The sequence below is a fragment of the Pelophylax lessonae genome, assembly GCF_965119305.1.
Source record: "Pelophylax lessonae genome assembly, chromosome: 12".
Classification (NCBI taxonomy): Eukaryota; Metazoa; Chordata; class Amphibia; order Anura; family Ranidae; genus Pelophylax; species Pelophylax lessonae.
This window is the reverse complement of record NC_138779.1, coordinates 33612191-33628998: the sequence shown is the minus strand read 5'-3', so window position 1 is coordinate 33628998 and position 16808 is coordinate 33612191. Positions and strand designations below refer to the sequence as shown.

The following is a 16808-nucleotide window of genomic DNA, read 5'->3' as shown; positions in this document are numbered from 1 at the left end:
ACAGGAAAAGTGGGTTTTAATGCCCAGCCGCTGTGCATATGTATCCATGGCCGGGTGGTGGAGGTGGTGTGCGGAGACGCATCCCCAGCACACTGACTGAGCTGTCGGTGACCACTCTTGGTCATGGCTTCTGATTGGAAGCCAGCGGGACGTGCTTCTGATCATGTGACCACTGAGAGCGCCAATCACAGTTGTCACATGAGAGAAAAGCCGCAGCGCCTCCCGGGAATTAAATCCCACTTAGTGTTTGTAAAGGCTGAAAATTTTTACCCAAAAAAAAACCTTCTCTGTAGCAGCCCCCCCCCCCCCCCCCAATACTTAACTTATCCCCCCCAATACTTAACTTATCCCCCCTCCCCAATACTTACCTGAGCCTGATCGTCCTGCAGCGATGTGCAGGAGAGCCTCAGCTCTCCGGAGACACTCCTTCCTCATAGGCTAGGGCAGCTGTCAATCATAGGCAGTAGGCCAATGAAGGCAGAGAGGGGGCAGGGCGAGCCACGGCTCTGTGTGTTCAGGGAAATGCAGTGCCACGGCTCGGTAGCCCCCATTGCCTGATGCTCGTTCTAGGGGCACATGGCAAGAGGGAGGGGCCACGAGCCCCGGCAGAGGACCCGAGAGGAGGAGGATCAGGGCTGCTCTGTGCAAAACTACTGTATAACTTGTCTTGTTTTTTTACATTTTGACTTCTGGACCGGAAGGTTTTACCTTAACGACAAGCCCATTTTTTGCGATACGGCACTCCGTTGCTTTTACTGACAATTGCGCGGTTGTGTTATGGCTTACCCAAATACAATTTTTCTTGCGCACAAATATAGCTTTCTTTTGGCGGTATTTTTTATTTATTTATTTATTTTTTTGCGCTATAATCAAAAAAAAAAAGAGCGACAATTCTGAAAATAAAAAACAATATTTTTTTACTTTCCGCTATAAAACATTCCCAATAAAAAACAAAATAATTTTTTATATAATTTTAGGCCAATATGGATTCTGCTACATGTTTTTGGTAAAAAAAAATCCCAATAAGCGTATTTTGATTGGTTATCGCGTCTACAAACTAGGGGAAAGATTTGTCCTTTTTATTTTTTTATTTGTTTTTTTTACTAATGATGTCAGGGATCAGGGATTTTTAGCAGGACTGCGACATTGCGGTGGACAGATCGGACCCCTAACTGACATTTTTGACACTTTTTGGGGGGGACCAGTGACATTACTACAGTAATCAGTGCTAAAAATATGCACTGTTAATGTACTAATGACACTGGCAGGGAAGGGGTTTACCCAGGGGCGATCAAAGGGTTAAATGTGTCCCTGGGGTGCTTTCGAACTGTGAGGGGGATGGACTTGCTGGATAAACACACAGAACTGTGTTCCTTAATAGGAGTAACACAGGATCCCTGTGTTCATCACTGACAGAACAGCGGTTTGCCGTGTTTACATCGGCAGACCGCCAATCTGTCTCCACGGGGAGCGATCGTGGGTGCCTGGAGGACATCGCGTCCACCGGGCACGCTGATTGGTTCCCCCTGTGGCTGATCGGCACGTGTGTGCGTGCCCCCACTAGCTGTCTAACGAAGCGACACACAGGTGCATCATTTCGCGGGACAGAGCCGACCTGCCGCAGTAAAAGTATGTCTGGTCTGCAAGTGGTTAATATCACTTTAAAGTGCTGTCGAGGTGGGATGTTGGTTTAAAGTGTTTTGTAAATGTTCCTCTTTTTTTTTAAATGTAAAACATGTTATACTTGCCTGCTTTGTGTAATGGTTTTGCACAGAGCAGCCCCAATCCTCCTCTTCTTGGGTACGCCGCCAGCCCCTTTCCCTGCTGAGTGCCCCCATATCAAGCTGTTTGTTTTGGGGGCACTCCTGTGTGCTCGCTCCCAAGCCACCTTTGTGTGTCTAAGACACACAGAACATGGCTCGGCCATGCCCACCGCTCCCTCCTCACTAGCTGTGATTGTCAGCCGGGGGAACCAATGGCTCCCACTGCTGTGCCTCAGCAAATGAGGAGGGAGAGACTCGGGAGATCTTCTGCTCTCATGCACATCGCTGGATCTGGCTCAGGTGAGTATAAGAGGGGGGGAGCGTCACACAAAAGGCTCTTGACTTTCATGCATAGAATGCATGAGGGTAAAAAAAACTTTTTTGCCTTTTGAACCACTTCAGGAAAATACTTAGTTAGTAAAAATAGGAAGAAATGTATGAGAGGCTAGGAAAATATTACCATTTAATTTTTTATGTTTTTACCTTTTTTACTTATTGTTTTGATGTATATTAAAGTGCCACTATCAGGGGAAAATCCTACATTTTAATAACTTATCCTGGTCCGTTATTCACAATTGAGAATGGAGCAATTTGCTACCTGCGGAACAGTCAGTGGGGTTCCCTGTAATGAGCTGTCTGTGGGTTGGAATCCCCAATAAAACAATAAGAGCCCAACAGCAGCTGCAGCTATTCGCAGCTGTCCACAGGGAGTCGCTCTTGCAGCGATTACCTGCAGATCTGATCTGGATGCAGACTGGGAACCCTGATGAGTCACACACAGGTAATCTAAAAGGCTAAGTTCACTTTTTTTTTTTTACCCCCTAAATTACAGCTCCCCTATGTACCAATATAGCATCAGTGTACTTCCTTTGCAGAAATAAGAAAAGCTTTCTATTTATTCTATACACCTTTACCTCATTGTCCACATGACTGTTTCAAAAAAATAATGTCTCCATTGCCATCTATGATGGTAGATCTAAGTGCCAGTTTACATATATGCGATGCGGGAACCCTGCAAATCCACTGTGGGTTCCCTCATCGCATTCAAATCGCAGGCAGTTCACACTGCCATATGGGAATTGCTGGGGGTGTCAATACAAAGTTAACGACACCCCCAGATCAGTTTGCATATCCCAGGGTGAACTGTCAGTTCGGATATGAATCAGATCGCATAGGTGTGAAGCCCCATGCGATCCGATTCTGCTGCGGACCCAAAAAAGGGTCCTGTGTGAGTTGTATCCGAATGTGATGCAAACTCAACCATACAATCTGTATGGCTGAATTCGCATCGCTCTGAATTTGCATGTGATTTTCAAAGCAGTGCGCTCCGAATTACATGCTGTGTCTATCATCGCACTGATGTGAACCAGGACTCGAGGAGCTTGTACAATCCGATTTTATAGTGTATGGTGAGCTTTACAGAACCCAGAACACACTTCTCCTGTTTTTCAATACTACAGCTCTGCTCCACATAGGCTGTTATGTGATCATTCAGGACACTCTGCCAAATACGCATGCGCAGTAGGGACCTGCCCGTGAAGCCGCAAGGCTTTACTGCCGGGTTCCCTTACCGGCAATGGCGACGGCAGCACCCGACAGGTGATGGAAACATCGGCTGCGGTGCCGACATCGCTGGACTCCAGGACAGGTAAGTGTCCTAGAATTAAAAGTCAGCAGCTACAGTATGTGTACAGTATTTGTAGCTGCAGACTTTTAATTTTTGAAGGGGGGATGGAACTCCGTGGAACTCTGCTTTAGGCTCCTTTCACACTATGAGTCCGTCAAACGGACTCCGCTTTTCTCAGCGGGGGATCGATCCGCCGATCCCCCGCTGAGCAGGAGAATAACAGCTGTTCTCCGCACTGTGTGCGGAGACACAGCTGTCACAGCCCCATAGATCTCTATGGGGGAATCGAATGGGAACGGACCTTCGGTCCGTTCTCATCCGATCCGCTGGACGGATGGAAAATAGGGTTTCCATCCGTCCAGATTTATCGGATCGGGTGTCAGCGGACATGTCTCTGCTGACATCCGATGCCCCATAGAGATGCATGGGGGGACCGTTCAGATCCGCCAACAAAACGGACAGGCGAATCTGAACGGTCCGCCTGTGTGAAAGGGGCCTTAAGGTAGGAAAACAAAAATCGATGCCTGTGTATTTAGTGAGAACAGTGATCACCGATTGCATTTCATTTAAAAAGCGTGCACCTGGAGGTGGGTGGTAGGAGGATAGATGATGCAGGGTGTGTGCCAACGAGTTCAGCTGGTCAACTCCTTCCTCTGCCTTTTTCAACCAGGGTGCCTTCAGGTTTCTTCAGCGGAGCCTTGGCTAGATTCCTAAGAATTGTATACAAGCCAGCAAGTGGCTCAAGTCTGCCTTTTAGTTACACAAAGCCAACGGTTTTCATTGTGCACCTTCTCGTTGCCGGCATCCTAACAATCAATGATGTCATCAGTTGGGCGTCTGCACAGCATCCTTGTTTGATCCTCCCCTGTCCCTCTCCATCAGCAATGAGGTCACATTAGCTGAGTAAAAGAAAGTAAAATTGCAATACTGAAATTAGGATGTTAATGCCACAAGGAACTCTAACATAAAGCAGCGCTAAAAATTGCAATACTACTCAGTATCCATGTGCAAAGGTGTATTTCGAAGAATAAATGACCTCGAACGTTGGGTGTCGTACGAGGATCTTACTTTGTAATGTAAAACTATTAGATTTGTTTTTTACATTTTAGAATGGGGTGCCTCAAGATTGGAAATCATTTTTAAGGGTTTCTTGACTGAAAAAAGGTTGAGAAACACTGACCGAAACAGCCATGTAGACAGTGAGATAAGGGTGTGTAATATAGATGGAAAGCTTTTTTATTTCTACAAAAGAAGTGCGTTTAATGCTTTATTGGTGAATAGGGGAGCTGGAACTTGGAGGAAAAAAAAGGTGAACTTAGCCTTATGGGGCCTTAATTTGGATATAGATTTCCATTTTTTTATTTATTTGTTCAATGTTTTTAACCATATGTACAAAGCTGTCCATCAAAAGTGACTATGTCAGGGGCCTGGGACAAAACCAGAGCATTGCCTGCTGTGCTTAAAACAGTCAACTTTTTATTCCCATCATGTTTTTTTTTTTTCCCAACTGTTGCTGCAACTGCTCATGCCCATCGGCAGTGTTATGGTGTGTCCCAACCTAGTCACTAATAGTGATCGAGTCCAGGGAGGGTTTTTTTTTTTCTCTGAATAAACAATAGAACATGAGATCCACAGTACAAATGAACAAATATATATACCTTAAAAGATCAACTGAAGTTAGAATTTTCTTTTATAATTTAATGAATGAATAATAAAAATGAATATTCAGGTTATAAAATGGTATCTACTTGTTATAAAGAATCAGTTTAAGAAAAATAATATCTTGACAGCCTTCTATGAAAGAAATATGGGAATCCATGACTCTCCCAGGAATTTTGATAGTTGCCTGACACTCTAAAGCAGCGGTTCTCAACTCCATTCCTCAGGACCCACTAACAAGCCAGATTTTAAGTATTACCTTGGGGAGATGCAGACTAGAGTACTGCAATCACTGAGCAGCAAATTATATCACCTGTGATGCATTTCTGTTATCTTGCAAACTTGGCCTGTTAGTGGGCCCTGAGGACCGGAGTTGAGAACCACTGCTCTAAACCATTTTTGAGGCCCGACTGGTTGCATACCAGCTCATTGCTACATCGAGAAGCAGGCGCTTTCACCATCCAGGCACACAGTAGGCCCCAAACCATTGCTGGGTTTGACCATACTGTGTAGCCCTTATTCTAGACAGCTGAAATTGGCTCCCTGCTGCTGATAAAATGGTGTACTATTCCACACCTGGATTCTGTTTTTTGATGGTGTTCTTTTACCTCTGATAGGCTTGTTTTGTGTCATAAATTTTTTACTGTTTAGCATTCCAAGCCAATGAGATTTGGGCTTGTTGTGTATATAACTGCGCTTTTTGTGTTTTCCTCAGAAACGCTGGAGACAGTGGAGCTCGGGGAGACGGCACATAAGAAGCCAGGGAGCACCGTGCCCGAGTCTATACATACTTATAGTGAGTTTGCCATTTTTATTTTCCATATGGGGTATATGTACACTAGGTAAACTTGTATATTAAGAAGTGTAAAATTAAAGTCTGCATTACATTTGGAGTAAACTGAAATATAACACAGGTTTCAGCACTTTTTTTTCAGCACTTTTTAGAGAATTGGACAAATCCTACATTTTTTAAAAGGGTTTGCAATTTTGACCACTATTATACACTTTACATGGAATATGTGAGAACCATTTGGTGGGGAGGTCATGTCCTGCATTGGCATGTGAGCTGTCACACATCACTAGGCTCCCGCACAGCATCCTACAACGATCCTACCCTCAGGCACTTACCCACACAGCACCGCCTCAGCCTGCTGGCTCTTGATCCCTGGACCCTGAGAACCGTTTTGGTGATTGCTTTTTATATTGAGTCCTGGTCAGGTGTTGCCCCTTTCCATGTGGCAACACTGAAGAAATGAATCTTTGCTACAATGTAAAGTAGTGAGTGTACAGCTTGTATAACAGTGTCAATTGTCTGTTCCCTCAAAATAACTCAACACACAGCAATTAATGTCTAAACCGCTGGTGTCCAAAATAATTTGTGTGGCCGCCATTATTTTCCAGCACTGCCTTAACCCTCTTGGGCATGGAGTTCACCAGAGCTTCACAGGTTGCCACTGGAGTCCTCTTCCACTCCTCCCATGACTACATCATGGAGCTGGTGGCTGTTGGATACCTTGCATTCTCCACCTTCTGTTTGACAATGTCCCACAGATGCGCAATAGGGTTTAGGTCTGGAGACATGCTTGGATGCTTAGCCAGTCCATCACCTTTACCCTCAGCTTCTTTAGCAAGCCAGTGGTTGTCTTGTAGGTGTGTTTGGGGTCATGATCATGTTGGAATACTGCCCTGTGGCCCAGACTCTGAAGGAAGGAGATCATGCTCTGCTTCAGTAGGTCACAGTACATGTTGGCATTCATGGTTTCCTCAATGAACTGTAGCTCCCCAGTGTCGGCAGAACTCATGCAGCCCCAGACCATGACACTCCCACCACCATGCTTGACTGTAGGCAAAACACACTTGTCTTTGTACTCCTCACCTGGTTGCCGCCACACACGCTCTACACCATCTGAACCAAATAGGTTGATTTTGGTCTCATCAGACCACAAGAAATGGTTCCAGTAATCCATGTCCTTAGTCTACTTGTCTTCAGCAAACTGTTTGTGGGCTTTCTTGTGTATCATCTTTAGAAGAGGCTTCCTTCTGGGATGACAGCCATGTTGACCAATTTGATGCAGTGTGCGGCGTATGGTCTGAGCACTGACAGGCTGACCCCCCCTTCAACCTCTGCAGCTATGATGCCAGCAGTCATACGTCTATTTCCCAAAGACCACCTCTGGATATGACGCTGAGCATGTGCACTCAACTTCTTTGGTCGACCATGGCGAGGCCTGTTCTGAGTGGAACCTGTCCTGTTAAACCGCTGTATGGTCTTGGCCACCGTGCTGCAGCTCCATTTCAGGGTCTTGGCAATTTTCTTATAACCTAGCTAGGCCATCTTTATGTAGAGCAACAATTCTTTTTACAGATCTTCAGAGAGTTCTTTGCCATGAGGTGCCATGTTGAACTTCCAGTGACCTGTATGAGAGAGTGAGAGTGATAACACCAAATGTAACACACCTGCTCCCATTTCACACCTGAGACCTTGTAACACTAACGAGTCACATGACATCGGGGATGGAAAATAGCTAATTGAACCCAATTTGGACAATTTCACTTTTGTTGCCAGTGGTTTAGACATTATTGGCTGTGTGGTCAATTATTTTGAGGGGACAGCAAATTTACACTGTTATACAAGCTGTACACTCACTACTTTACATTGTAGCAAAGTGTCATTTCTACAGTGTTGTCACTTGAAAAGATATAATAAAATATTTACAAAACTGTGAGGGGTGTACTCACTCTTGTGAGATACTGTATATATGTGAGTGTGTGTGTGTGTATATATATTCCTTATCCCGAGGAAGACTAGCTCGTGCTTCATCAAAGTAAAACTGTTATCATGCGCCTGGGTGCTGCTTTCTTTTTTGGTATGTGTGTATATGTTTTTATATATATATATATATATATATATATATATATATATATATATATATATATATATATATATATATATATATGTGTGTATGTGTGTGATATATATAAGAAAAATTATGTGAAACCAGTGTAATTAACAGTTTTTTTTCTGGTTTTCTGCAGTAATTTTCCACAAAATGTGATCTGATCCTCACCAAGTCACAAAAATTAGACCAACACAATGTGCTTGAAGTGATATTAAAGTCTCGTTTTTTTTTTTGGTAAAAATAACAAACATGCTATACTTACCTGCCCTGTGTAGTGATTTTGCACAGAGCAGCCCAGATCCTCCTCTTCTCGGGTCTTCCTTTGGCACTTCTGGCCCCTCCCTCCTTTTGAGTGCCCCCACAGCAAGCAGCTTTTTTAAGGGGCACCCGAGCCGAGCTGCAGCTCCTTGTGTCCAATCAGACATGGAGCCCCAGCCCGGCCCCAACCCCTTTCTCTCCTCATTGGCTCACTGTCTTTGAAAGCAGCGGGAGCCAACGGCGCTTTGCTGCTGTTTCAGCCAATAAGGAGGGAAAGCCGAGTCTCTCATGCGACATCTCTGATCCGATTGATAACACACAAGCAATTTCAATTTCTCGTGTCTTTATTGAACGCACCAATGAAATATTTACAGTGCTGGAGGAAAAAGTAAGAGAACCCTTGTAGTTAATAGGTAGTTTAACCTCCTTTAGCAGCAGGAATGTCTTCAAGCAAGCTCTTAACGGTAGCTCTGGGTTAGACCTATGCGATGTTCAGGAGGAATTTTTGACCATTCCACTTTACAAAACTGCTTCTTCTCAGGGTCACTTGTAGGATGTCTGGTGTGAACGGCTTTCTTGAGGTCATTCCACAGCATCTCTGTGGAGTTACTGGGCCACTCCAAAAACCACATTAGATTTACTTTGATGCTTAGGGTCATTGTCCTGCTGGATCAACTAACTTCTAAGCTTTAGCCATCGAACAGCCATACTAACATTATACTGTAGGATATTTTGGTAAACTTGGGGAAATAATTTTCCTCTCTGATCACAACTGGTCCAGGCCCTGAGGCAGAGAAGCAAGCCCAAATCATGATGTTCTTTCCCCCATTCTTCATTGTTAAGCTGATGTTTTGATGTTGATAAGCTGTGCCCTTTTCGTGCCATAGATAGTGCTGAGTATTTTTCCCAAACATTTCAACTTTTGCTCAGTCCACAAAATATTTGTGTGCCACGGTGCTCTGTGACAAACTTTAGGCACACAGCAATGTTTGGACAGTAGAGGCTTCCTCCATGGTGTTCTGCCATGGACACCCTGCCTGTTCAAAGATTTTGCATATAGTAGACTCATGAACAGGGATGTTTGCCAATTCCAGTGATGCCTTTAGCTGTTACTCATGGGTTCTTCTTTACCTCATTGAGGATTCTGCGTTGTGCCTTGGGAGTCATCCTGGCTGGGCACCCACTTTTAGGAAGAGTAGAAGCGTTAGTAAAAGGTCTCCATTTATAGACCGTTTGTCTATCTAACTGTGGACTGATGGATGCCTAAACACTTTGAGACTCTTCAGAGAGCTCCTTTTTGCATGGCATGGTTCACATCAGCTGATGCTTCTTATGAACAGCAATCTTAAAATATTTGCGTGTCCTGTCTATCAGAGGGGCTCTAAACCACACCTCCAAACTTATTTCATTAATTGAACTCCAGATGTGCAAACTACTGACTGGTTTTCATTGAAGTAATTTAGTGTTTATGGGATCACTTAGTTTTTCCTCAAGCACTTTGAATGTTTAACTGCTTTGTTCATGGCATGAGAAATAAGAATTGCTTGGCCTGGCTCACACCTATGCCTTTATTAGTGCTTTTTGCAGAAATGTGCTACAGTCCATTTAACATGGTTTGCTTTGGGACACGTTCACTTTTATGCTTTTTTTCAGCCGCCGCAGTTTGTGAAAGGGTCGGGGACTTTATGAAATGTAAAATGGTGCATTTTTGGTTCAATAGACTTTAATGGGGAAGCTGCAGAAAAGCATGTATTGCAGTTTTGCTGTGTTTTGTGTTATTTAACCACTTAAGCCCCGGAAGATTTTACCCCCTTCCTGACCAGGGCCTATTTTGCGATTCGGCACTGCATGACTTTAATGGACAATTGCGTGGTCGTGCGACGCTGTACCTAAACGAATTTGATGTCCTTTTTTTCCCACAAACAGAGCTTTCTTTTGGTCGTATTTGATCACCTGTGCGATTTTTACTTTTTGCGCTATAAACAAAAAGAGTGTCAATTTTGCAAAAATAACAATATTTTTCACATTTTTTTTATATGAAATTCCCAAAAAAAATGTAAAAATCAAAATGTTTTAACATTTTAGGCCAATTTGTTTTATGCTACATATGTTTGGTAAAAAAAATCACAAAAATCGTATTTTGATTGGTTTGTGCAAAAGTTATTGCGTTTACTAAGGGAAAGATTTCTGTCACTTTTGGTGTTTTTTTTTTTTTTTTTTAACGCGTAATGGCGGCGATCTGCGATTTTTTTTTTTTTTTTTTTTTGCGGGACTGCGACATTGCGGCGGAAATATCGGACCCTTGACTGACATTTTTGACACTTTTGGGGTTACCACTGACATTACTACAGTAATGAGTGCTATACATATGCACTGTTACTGCAAAATGACACTGGCAGGGAAGGGGTTAACTTTATTGGGGAAGGAGGGGTTAAGTGTGTCCCTAGGGGCGTGCTTCTAACTGTGATTGGCTGTGGCTACTAGTGTAGGAACAGTGATCAACTGTCCTACATAGTAGAACCGTATGATCACTATTCCTACACAGGGGAGAATGACAGGCGGCTTGTTTACATCAGCCGCCTGCCTTTCTCCCTTCACGGCGGACGATCGCGAGTGACCGGCGGACATCGGGTCCGCCAGTCACACGCACGGACTTCCCAGGGAACGAGCCGGGGCGGGCACACAATAGACGATGACTGTTGAGGGTTGCAGGAAAGAAAATCGCTCCAACTATAGCTAGATTCAGATGAGGATCAGATCACATTTTATAGCAAATTACTACAGAAAACCAGTTAATCCCAAGGGGGGGTCACATATGTTTTGCTGACATTGTGTATATAATTATATATATATATATATATATTAATATATATATACTGTGTGTGTGTGTATCTATACATATATCTAAAGTTCTTTGAAGATTTATTTAATTATTTTTTCGTTTTTATGCTGAAGCTAAAAGAAAAGACATTGAGATGATCAGATTGTGCCCACAGGTCCAGTTGTTCCCAGATATCTTCTGCCAGCGAGTTTTACATTGTGTGGGGTGGATGGTATTTATTGCACTCACTAATCAAAGATCTTTTTTCCTTTCCTTTTAGTTGGTGATGGCTTGGTTCAGCCAGAAGCTCTGAATAAAAAAGCCATCCAGATTATTAACAGAGTCCGAGATAAGCTAACAGGTAGCGTGAGGCAATTTGTCCAAACAGGTACTGACTGTGACTATAAGACTTTTCCTGCAGTGTTGTGCGACTGCCCATAGATCGCACTCTTATTGTTGTCCCGACCCCTGGGCAGATTTTTCTGCATATTGTCTTCCCATTTGTCTCAGTTGGATGAGGCATTTTTGTCTTCTGCGATACAAGTTATTTTCTATTTCTTCTCAGGTCGAGACTTTTCAAATGAAGAAACTTTGGATGTGGCCACACAAGTCGAGCTGCTAATTAAACAAGCCACGTCACATGAGAACCTTTGTCAGTGTTATATTGGATGGTAAGTCAGTTGATGACGTTTTTTATGGTTGTGTGTGTGTTTTTGATTGTACATTTAGGCTCCAATCACACTTGAGAATGGGGGCATTATCGATTAGATGCAGGAGACCCAGTGGGAGTTTCCAGGAGACCCAGTGGGAGTTTCCAGTGAAAAGCTGCAGGCAGAAGCCCCATTGAAAGCAAAGGAAGGCCGACAGCTATGATTGATCAGCCCTGGATGCAGACTGTCTGCTTTCAGGGGTCAGTCATTCGCAGGTAATTGCTGCTTGAGCAATGGCTGAGATTAGCTGCAGAAGTTGTCAGTCTCCCATCAATGGGACACCAAGAACCCCCCGCTGGGTCTCCTGCATCTGATCATTAACGGCTGCATTCACAAGTGTAAATGGGGCCTTAAAGCACTAATAAGCCAGTTCTTTAAAAGTGATAATTTAAATACAGGGTGTCCTGGAAGACAGAATTGATCTCTGGCTTCATATATGTCTTAGGTACAACACAGAGATTGCCTGTTCATAATTCTGAACTCTGAGCTACCTGGAAATGTTGGGTGGCCTTGTCCCTCACTGGGTAATCCTTCCCTTTGAGTATTTTTCTGCCCACCTTTGCTTGTTCCGGGTCCTCTTGTTATTTTCCCAATTTTTTAAAATTAAAATCCAACAGGAATGGTGGGAACTTGTCATAACAGGCACCGCAGGTGTGCAGAACTGGGAACTCAATAGAGATCTCACCCTTACATCAGTTCTCATCAGAATCCCCCCCCCCCCTTGCGTTTTGTGTCCCCATCAAAGTCGCCTCTTATATCATTGTCCCCCTTTACGTCTGGGTCCTCCCCCCTTTGCGTCTGGGTCCACCCCCCTTTGTGTCTGGGCCCTCCCCCCCCCTTGTGTCTGGGTCTTTCCTCCCCCTCTTGGGTCTGGGTCTTTCCTCCCCCCCCTTTGCGTCTGGGTTTCCCCCCCCCCTTTGCGTCTGGGTGTCCCCCCCTTTGCGTCTGGGTGTCCCCCCCCCCCTTTGCGTCTGGGTCTCCCCCCCCCCTTTGCGTCTAGGTCTTCCCCCCCCCCCCTTTGCGTCTGGGTCTCCCCCCCCCCCCTTTGCGTCTAGGTCTTCCCCCCCCCCCTTTGCGTCTGGGTCTCCCCCCCCCCTTTGCGTCTGGGTCTCCCCCCCCTTTGCGTCTGGATCTCCCCCCCCCCCTTTGCGTCTGGGTCTCCCCCCCCTTTGCGTCTGGGTCTCCCCCCCCTTTGCGTCTGGGTCTCCCCCCCTTGTGTCTGGGTCTCCCCCCCCCTTTGCGTCTGGGTCTCCCCCCCTTTGCATCTGGGTCTCCCCCCCTTTGCATCTGGGTCTCCCCCCCCCTTTGCGTCTGGGTCTCCCCCCCCCCCTTTGCGTCTGGGTCTCCCCCCCCTTGCGTCTGGGTCTCCCCCCCCCCCCTTGCGTCTGGGTCTCCCCCCCCCCCCCTTGCGTCTGGGTCTCCCCCCCCCCCCTTGCGTCTGGGTCTCCCCCCCCCCCTTGCGTCTGGGTCTCCCCCCCCCCCTTTGCGTCTGGGTCTCCCCCCCCCCCCTTTGCGTCTGGGTCTCCCCCCCCCCCCTTTGCGTCTGGGTCTCCCCCCCCCCTTTGCGTCTGGGTCTCCCCCCCCCTTTGCGTCTGGGTCTCCCCCCCCCTTTGCGTCTGGGTCTCCCCCCCCCTTTGCGTCTGGGTCTCTCCCCCCCCCTTTGCGTCTGGGTCTCTCCCCCCCCCTTTGCGTCTGGGTCTCTCCCCCCCCCTTTGCGTCTGGGTCTCCCCCCCCCTTTGCGTCTGGGTCTCCCCCCCCCTTTGCGTCTGGGTCCCCCCCCCTGCATCCCCCCCTTGCTTCTGTGTCCCTGTCAATCTAACCCTCTAACATCTGTGTCCTTATCAAAGTATTTTTTACCTCTGTAATTCTGCTGAAAGTACAGTGCAGAAACTGGGAGGTGCAGCAGCTCTGCATCTCTGTACACAGAGTCTGAGAACCCTAGTTGCTGTGGGCCGGATAAAATATCCTATTGGGCTGGATGTGGCCCACAGGCCCAACTTTGGAGACCCGTGCTCTAGGCATAATGGTTGGAAAGACTTTCACTGCATGACCCTGGTCTGTTGGTGTGGCTAGGCCACAGAGTAAGAGCCGGTTCACACTGCCGCGACCAATAAAATCGCCTCATAAGGGGCGACTTCGGCGCGACTTGACGTGAGACGACTTTGTAGGACTTTGTATTTGGCCAATCAGAATATGATGTGTTGTGACCTAATTTCCCTTTCCTTTTTTTTTTTTTTTTGCTGGCATTTATGGGGCATTTTTTTGGGCGTCTTTGGAGGCAGGCATGTCTGGGGGGTCTAAAAAGTGTACCTGTGAAGTTTCATCTCTGTAGCATGTCTAGAACCAGAAAAAAAAGAGCATTTTTCTTATAATTTTTATGAGCACATGAATACGGCTTCTCTCCACCTGGGCGTTATTCTTGCAGGCATTTATCGGGCATTTTTGGAGGCAGGCATGACTTTTTTTGGATATAGTGTCTGGGGGGTCCAAAAAGTGTCCCTGTGAAGTTTCATCTCTGTCGCATGTCCAGAACCAGAAAAAAAAAAAGCATTTTTCTTATAATTATTAATACAGCAGTGTGGATTCTGGACATGCTACAGAGCTGAAACTTCACAGGGACATTTTTTTGACACCCCAGACACTAAATCCAAAAAAGTCATGCCTGCCTCCAGAGACGCCAAAAAAATGCCCGATAAATGCCAGCAATAAAAAAATGCAAGGTGTAGAGAATCCGCCACACTGCTGTATTAATAATTATAAGAAAAATGCTTTTTTTTCTGGTTCTGGACATGCTACAGAGCTGAAACTTCACAGGGACACTTTTTGGACCCCCCCCCCCCCCCCAGACACTAAATCCAAAAAAAGTCATGCCCGATAAATGCCTGCAAGAAAAACGGCCAGGTGGAGAGAAGACCCATTCATGTTCTAATAAAAATTATAAGAAAAATGCTCTTTTTTGTTATGTCAAGCGACCTGGGGCTACACAAGTCGCCTCATAAGTCGCGCTAGTGTGAATGGGCTCTTACACATCCTTGTTTTTTTTTTTTGTTTTTCTTTTTATGTTTTTTTCATTCCACAAATTTCAGAAAGCTTTATTGCTATTTGAACAGATGTACAGCAAGCCAAGGCACTGTTTGCCTTTCTATCTGCTACAACACCTTAACAGAAAACTAGGTGCACAAATAATTGGACCATTTTGTTTGTTAGCCTGCCATGAAGAAATAGCTTTTGTTTTACTGACACTTTAATACATGCTCTCTTCTTTCTTTCTTTCTTTTTTATAGGTGTCCGTTCTGGTAGAAAGACGCTTGCTGTTTCTGCAAATTTCTGAAGATGCTGTTTCATGTGCCACCAGTGATGGAGGGGCTTAATTAATTTTATTCTGATCAGACAGAAATAAGCTCCCACTGAATGAATTTGGGATGGAGCGGACTCATGCATATAGATTTTAAGCATTATACCACTCTCAATCATGGACACAAGCGGCATGGGCCGTTAACTGCACCCCGGCCAGATAATGCAGACTTGTGTTTTCTCTGTCCGCCGAAAAACAGCAACTGTCCCCCAACTTTAAATCAAGTGGAAGCTGAGGATGTCTGCATACGTGGATCTCCAGAGGTTGTTTAGCTGTGAAAAAAAGAAATTATGATTGTCGATCAACAATATGTATATGTGATGAAAACTGCTTCAGTGCGGGTTTATATATTCTGTTGGAATTTTTAGATATATAATATTTTGGAGTACTGCATGGAATTTTAGGATTACATTTTTAGGTCATATTTTCAGATGCTGCAAATGACCTTTATCAGATAGATTTACTCTGAAATTAAAGGGGCCCTCCAGCCCAGACTATAATCACAAGTACGCTAATAGAGATGTACAGTTATTAAATCCCCCCCAGGCACCATTTGCGTCTACCCTGCCTTGTTTTTAAGGAACAGTAAATAAATGCATCAGAGTGCCACAGATTTGTACAAAGATAGTTAAAGGTTTTTGTTTTTTTTTTTATAACAGGTGACAGGATATAGCCAGGGTTCACAGCTCCTCCTCCATCGGGGCTTGTGTGCTGGTAATTATTGGGGTATACTGGACATCAGTCATAGAAAATGCAGGTTCTGTTACAAATGAATACTGATGCTAAATCACCATTCTCAGCTTGTCAAACCTGATGCGCTCCCATCCCTTTATATATGGTTTTGACCAGTCCAGGGAACCTTAGGGCTCGCTTACACTAGCAATTTGGAGGTGGTAAAACCCAGTGATTGAACCACATTTTTACCATTCCCTCTTTAGCTGGGAAGGCGATGCTTTACGACACGGCAGGAATTTTACCCCAGGTAATTTTTCAGGTACTAACGCCCTTTGAGTGCAACCCATTCAAATTGGGCCACTTTGCAGGCACCTTATATCCATTATTGCAATCAAGGTGTTAAAGGATAAGTTCACCTTTTGTAACATGCTCCACCCATAACCAGGGTGTAACATGTTACAGATGGACAAGCCTTTGCAAACCCCCCAATCTGGAAATAATGCGCCGGTGCTCCACCTGGCGGTGTCTTGAATTCACAGTCTTCTGTGAATGAGAGGACTACAACTACTGACAGCCTTTACAGTCTGTCTGCTTGTAGTTTTCAGTGACTTAGGGAGCTGTTGAGCGCTGTGGTAGCTTGTTGATTCTTCCTGTCATTGTAAAACTGCCTGCCCGTAGGATATACAGACAGCTTACACTGACGGTCTGCAGGAGACCTGGATGGCATGAGCAATCTGATTGCTGGTGCAATGGTTTTCATGCTCCTAAAAAAAAAATTATAATAAATGCACATTTCTCTATCGCTCATTGACAGACGTAGTCTTCTTGATTCTCAAGAGCTGGGTTATGTTGTCTCCGCAGGAGTAGGACTAGGCAGAAAGACAAAACGTTCTGGCTCCACCTTAGGGGCAGTCCCTGAGGGTATATCCTCCCTCTCTCTGCTACAGGGAATCAGTTTTTTTCTGTCTAGTCAGATGGATCAGACAGACGGTAGTACAGGCTTATTCTATTAAGGGTCGGGAGCCCCCGATCCCTGTTAA

At 45.1% G+C, this 16808-nt stretch overlaps 1 protein-coding gene across 3 annotated transcripts in view; it reads left to right on the top strand.

The window, feature by feature from the left end:
- The window catches only part of MTOR (mechanistic target of rapamycin kinase), a 254519-nt gene extending 239319 nt beyond the window's left edge, over positions 1-15200 (top strand). For all 3 annotated transcript variants that reach the window (XM_082274319.1, XM_082274318.1, XM_082274317.1), the window contains exons 57-60: positions 5765-5845; positions 11309-11389; positions 11594-11699; positions 15023-15200. In XM_082274319.1, coding sequence (XP_082130445.1) covers positions 5765-5845; positions 11309-11389; positions 11594-11699; positions 15023-15038 — 284 coding nt within the window. In that variant the 3' untranslated portion in view covers positions 15039-15200. The remainder of the gene's footprint in view (positions 1-5764; positions 5846-11308; positions 11390-11593; positions 11700-15022) is intronic.
- Positions 15201-16808: the final 1608 nt, after the last annotated feature.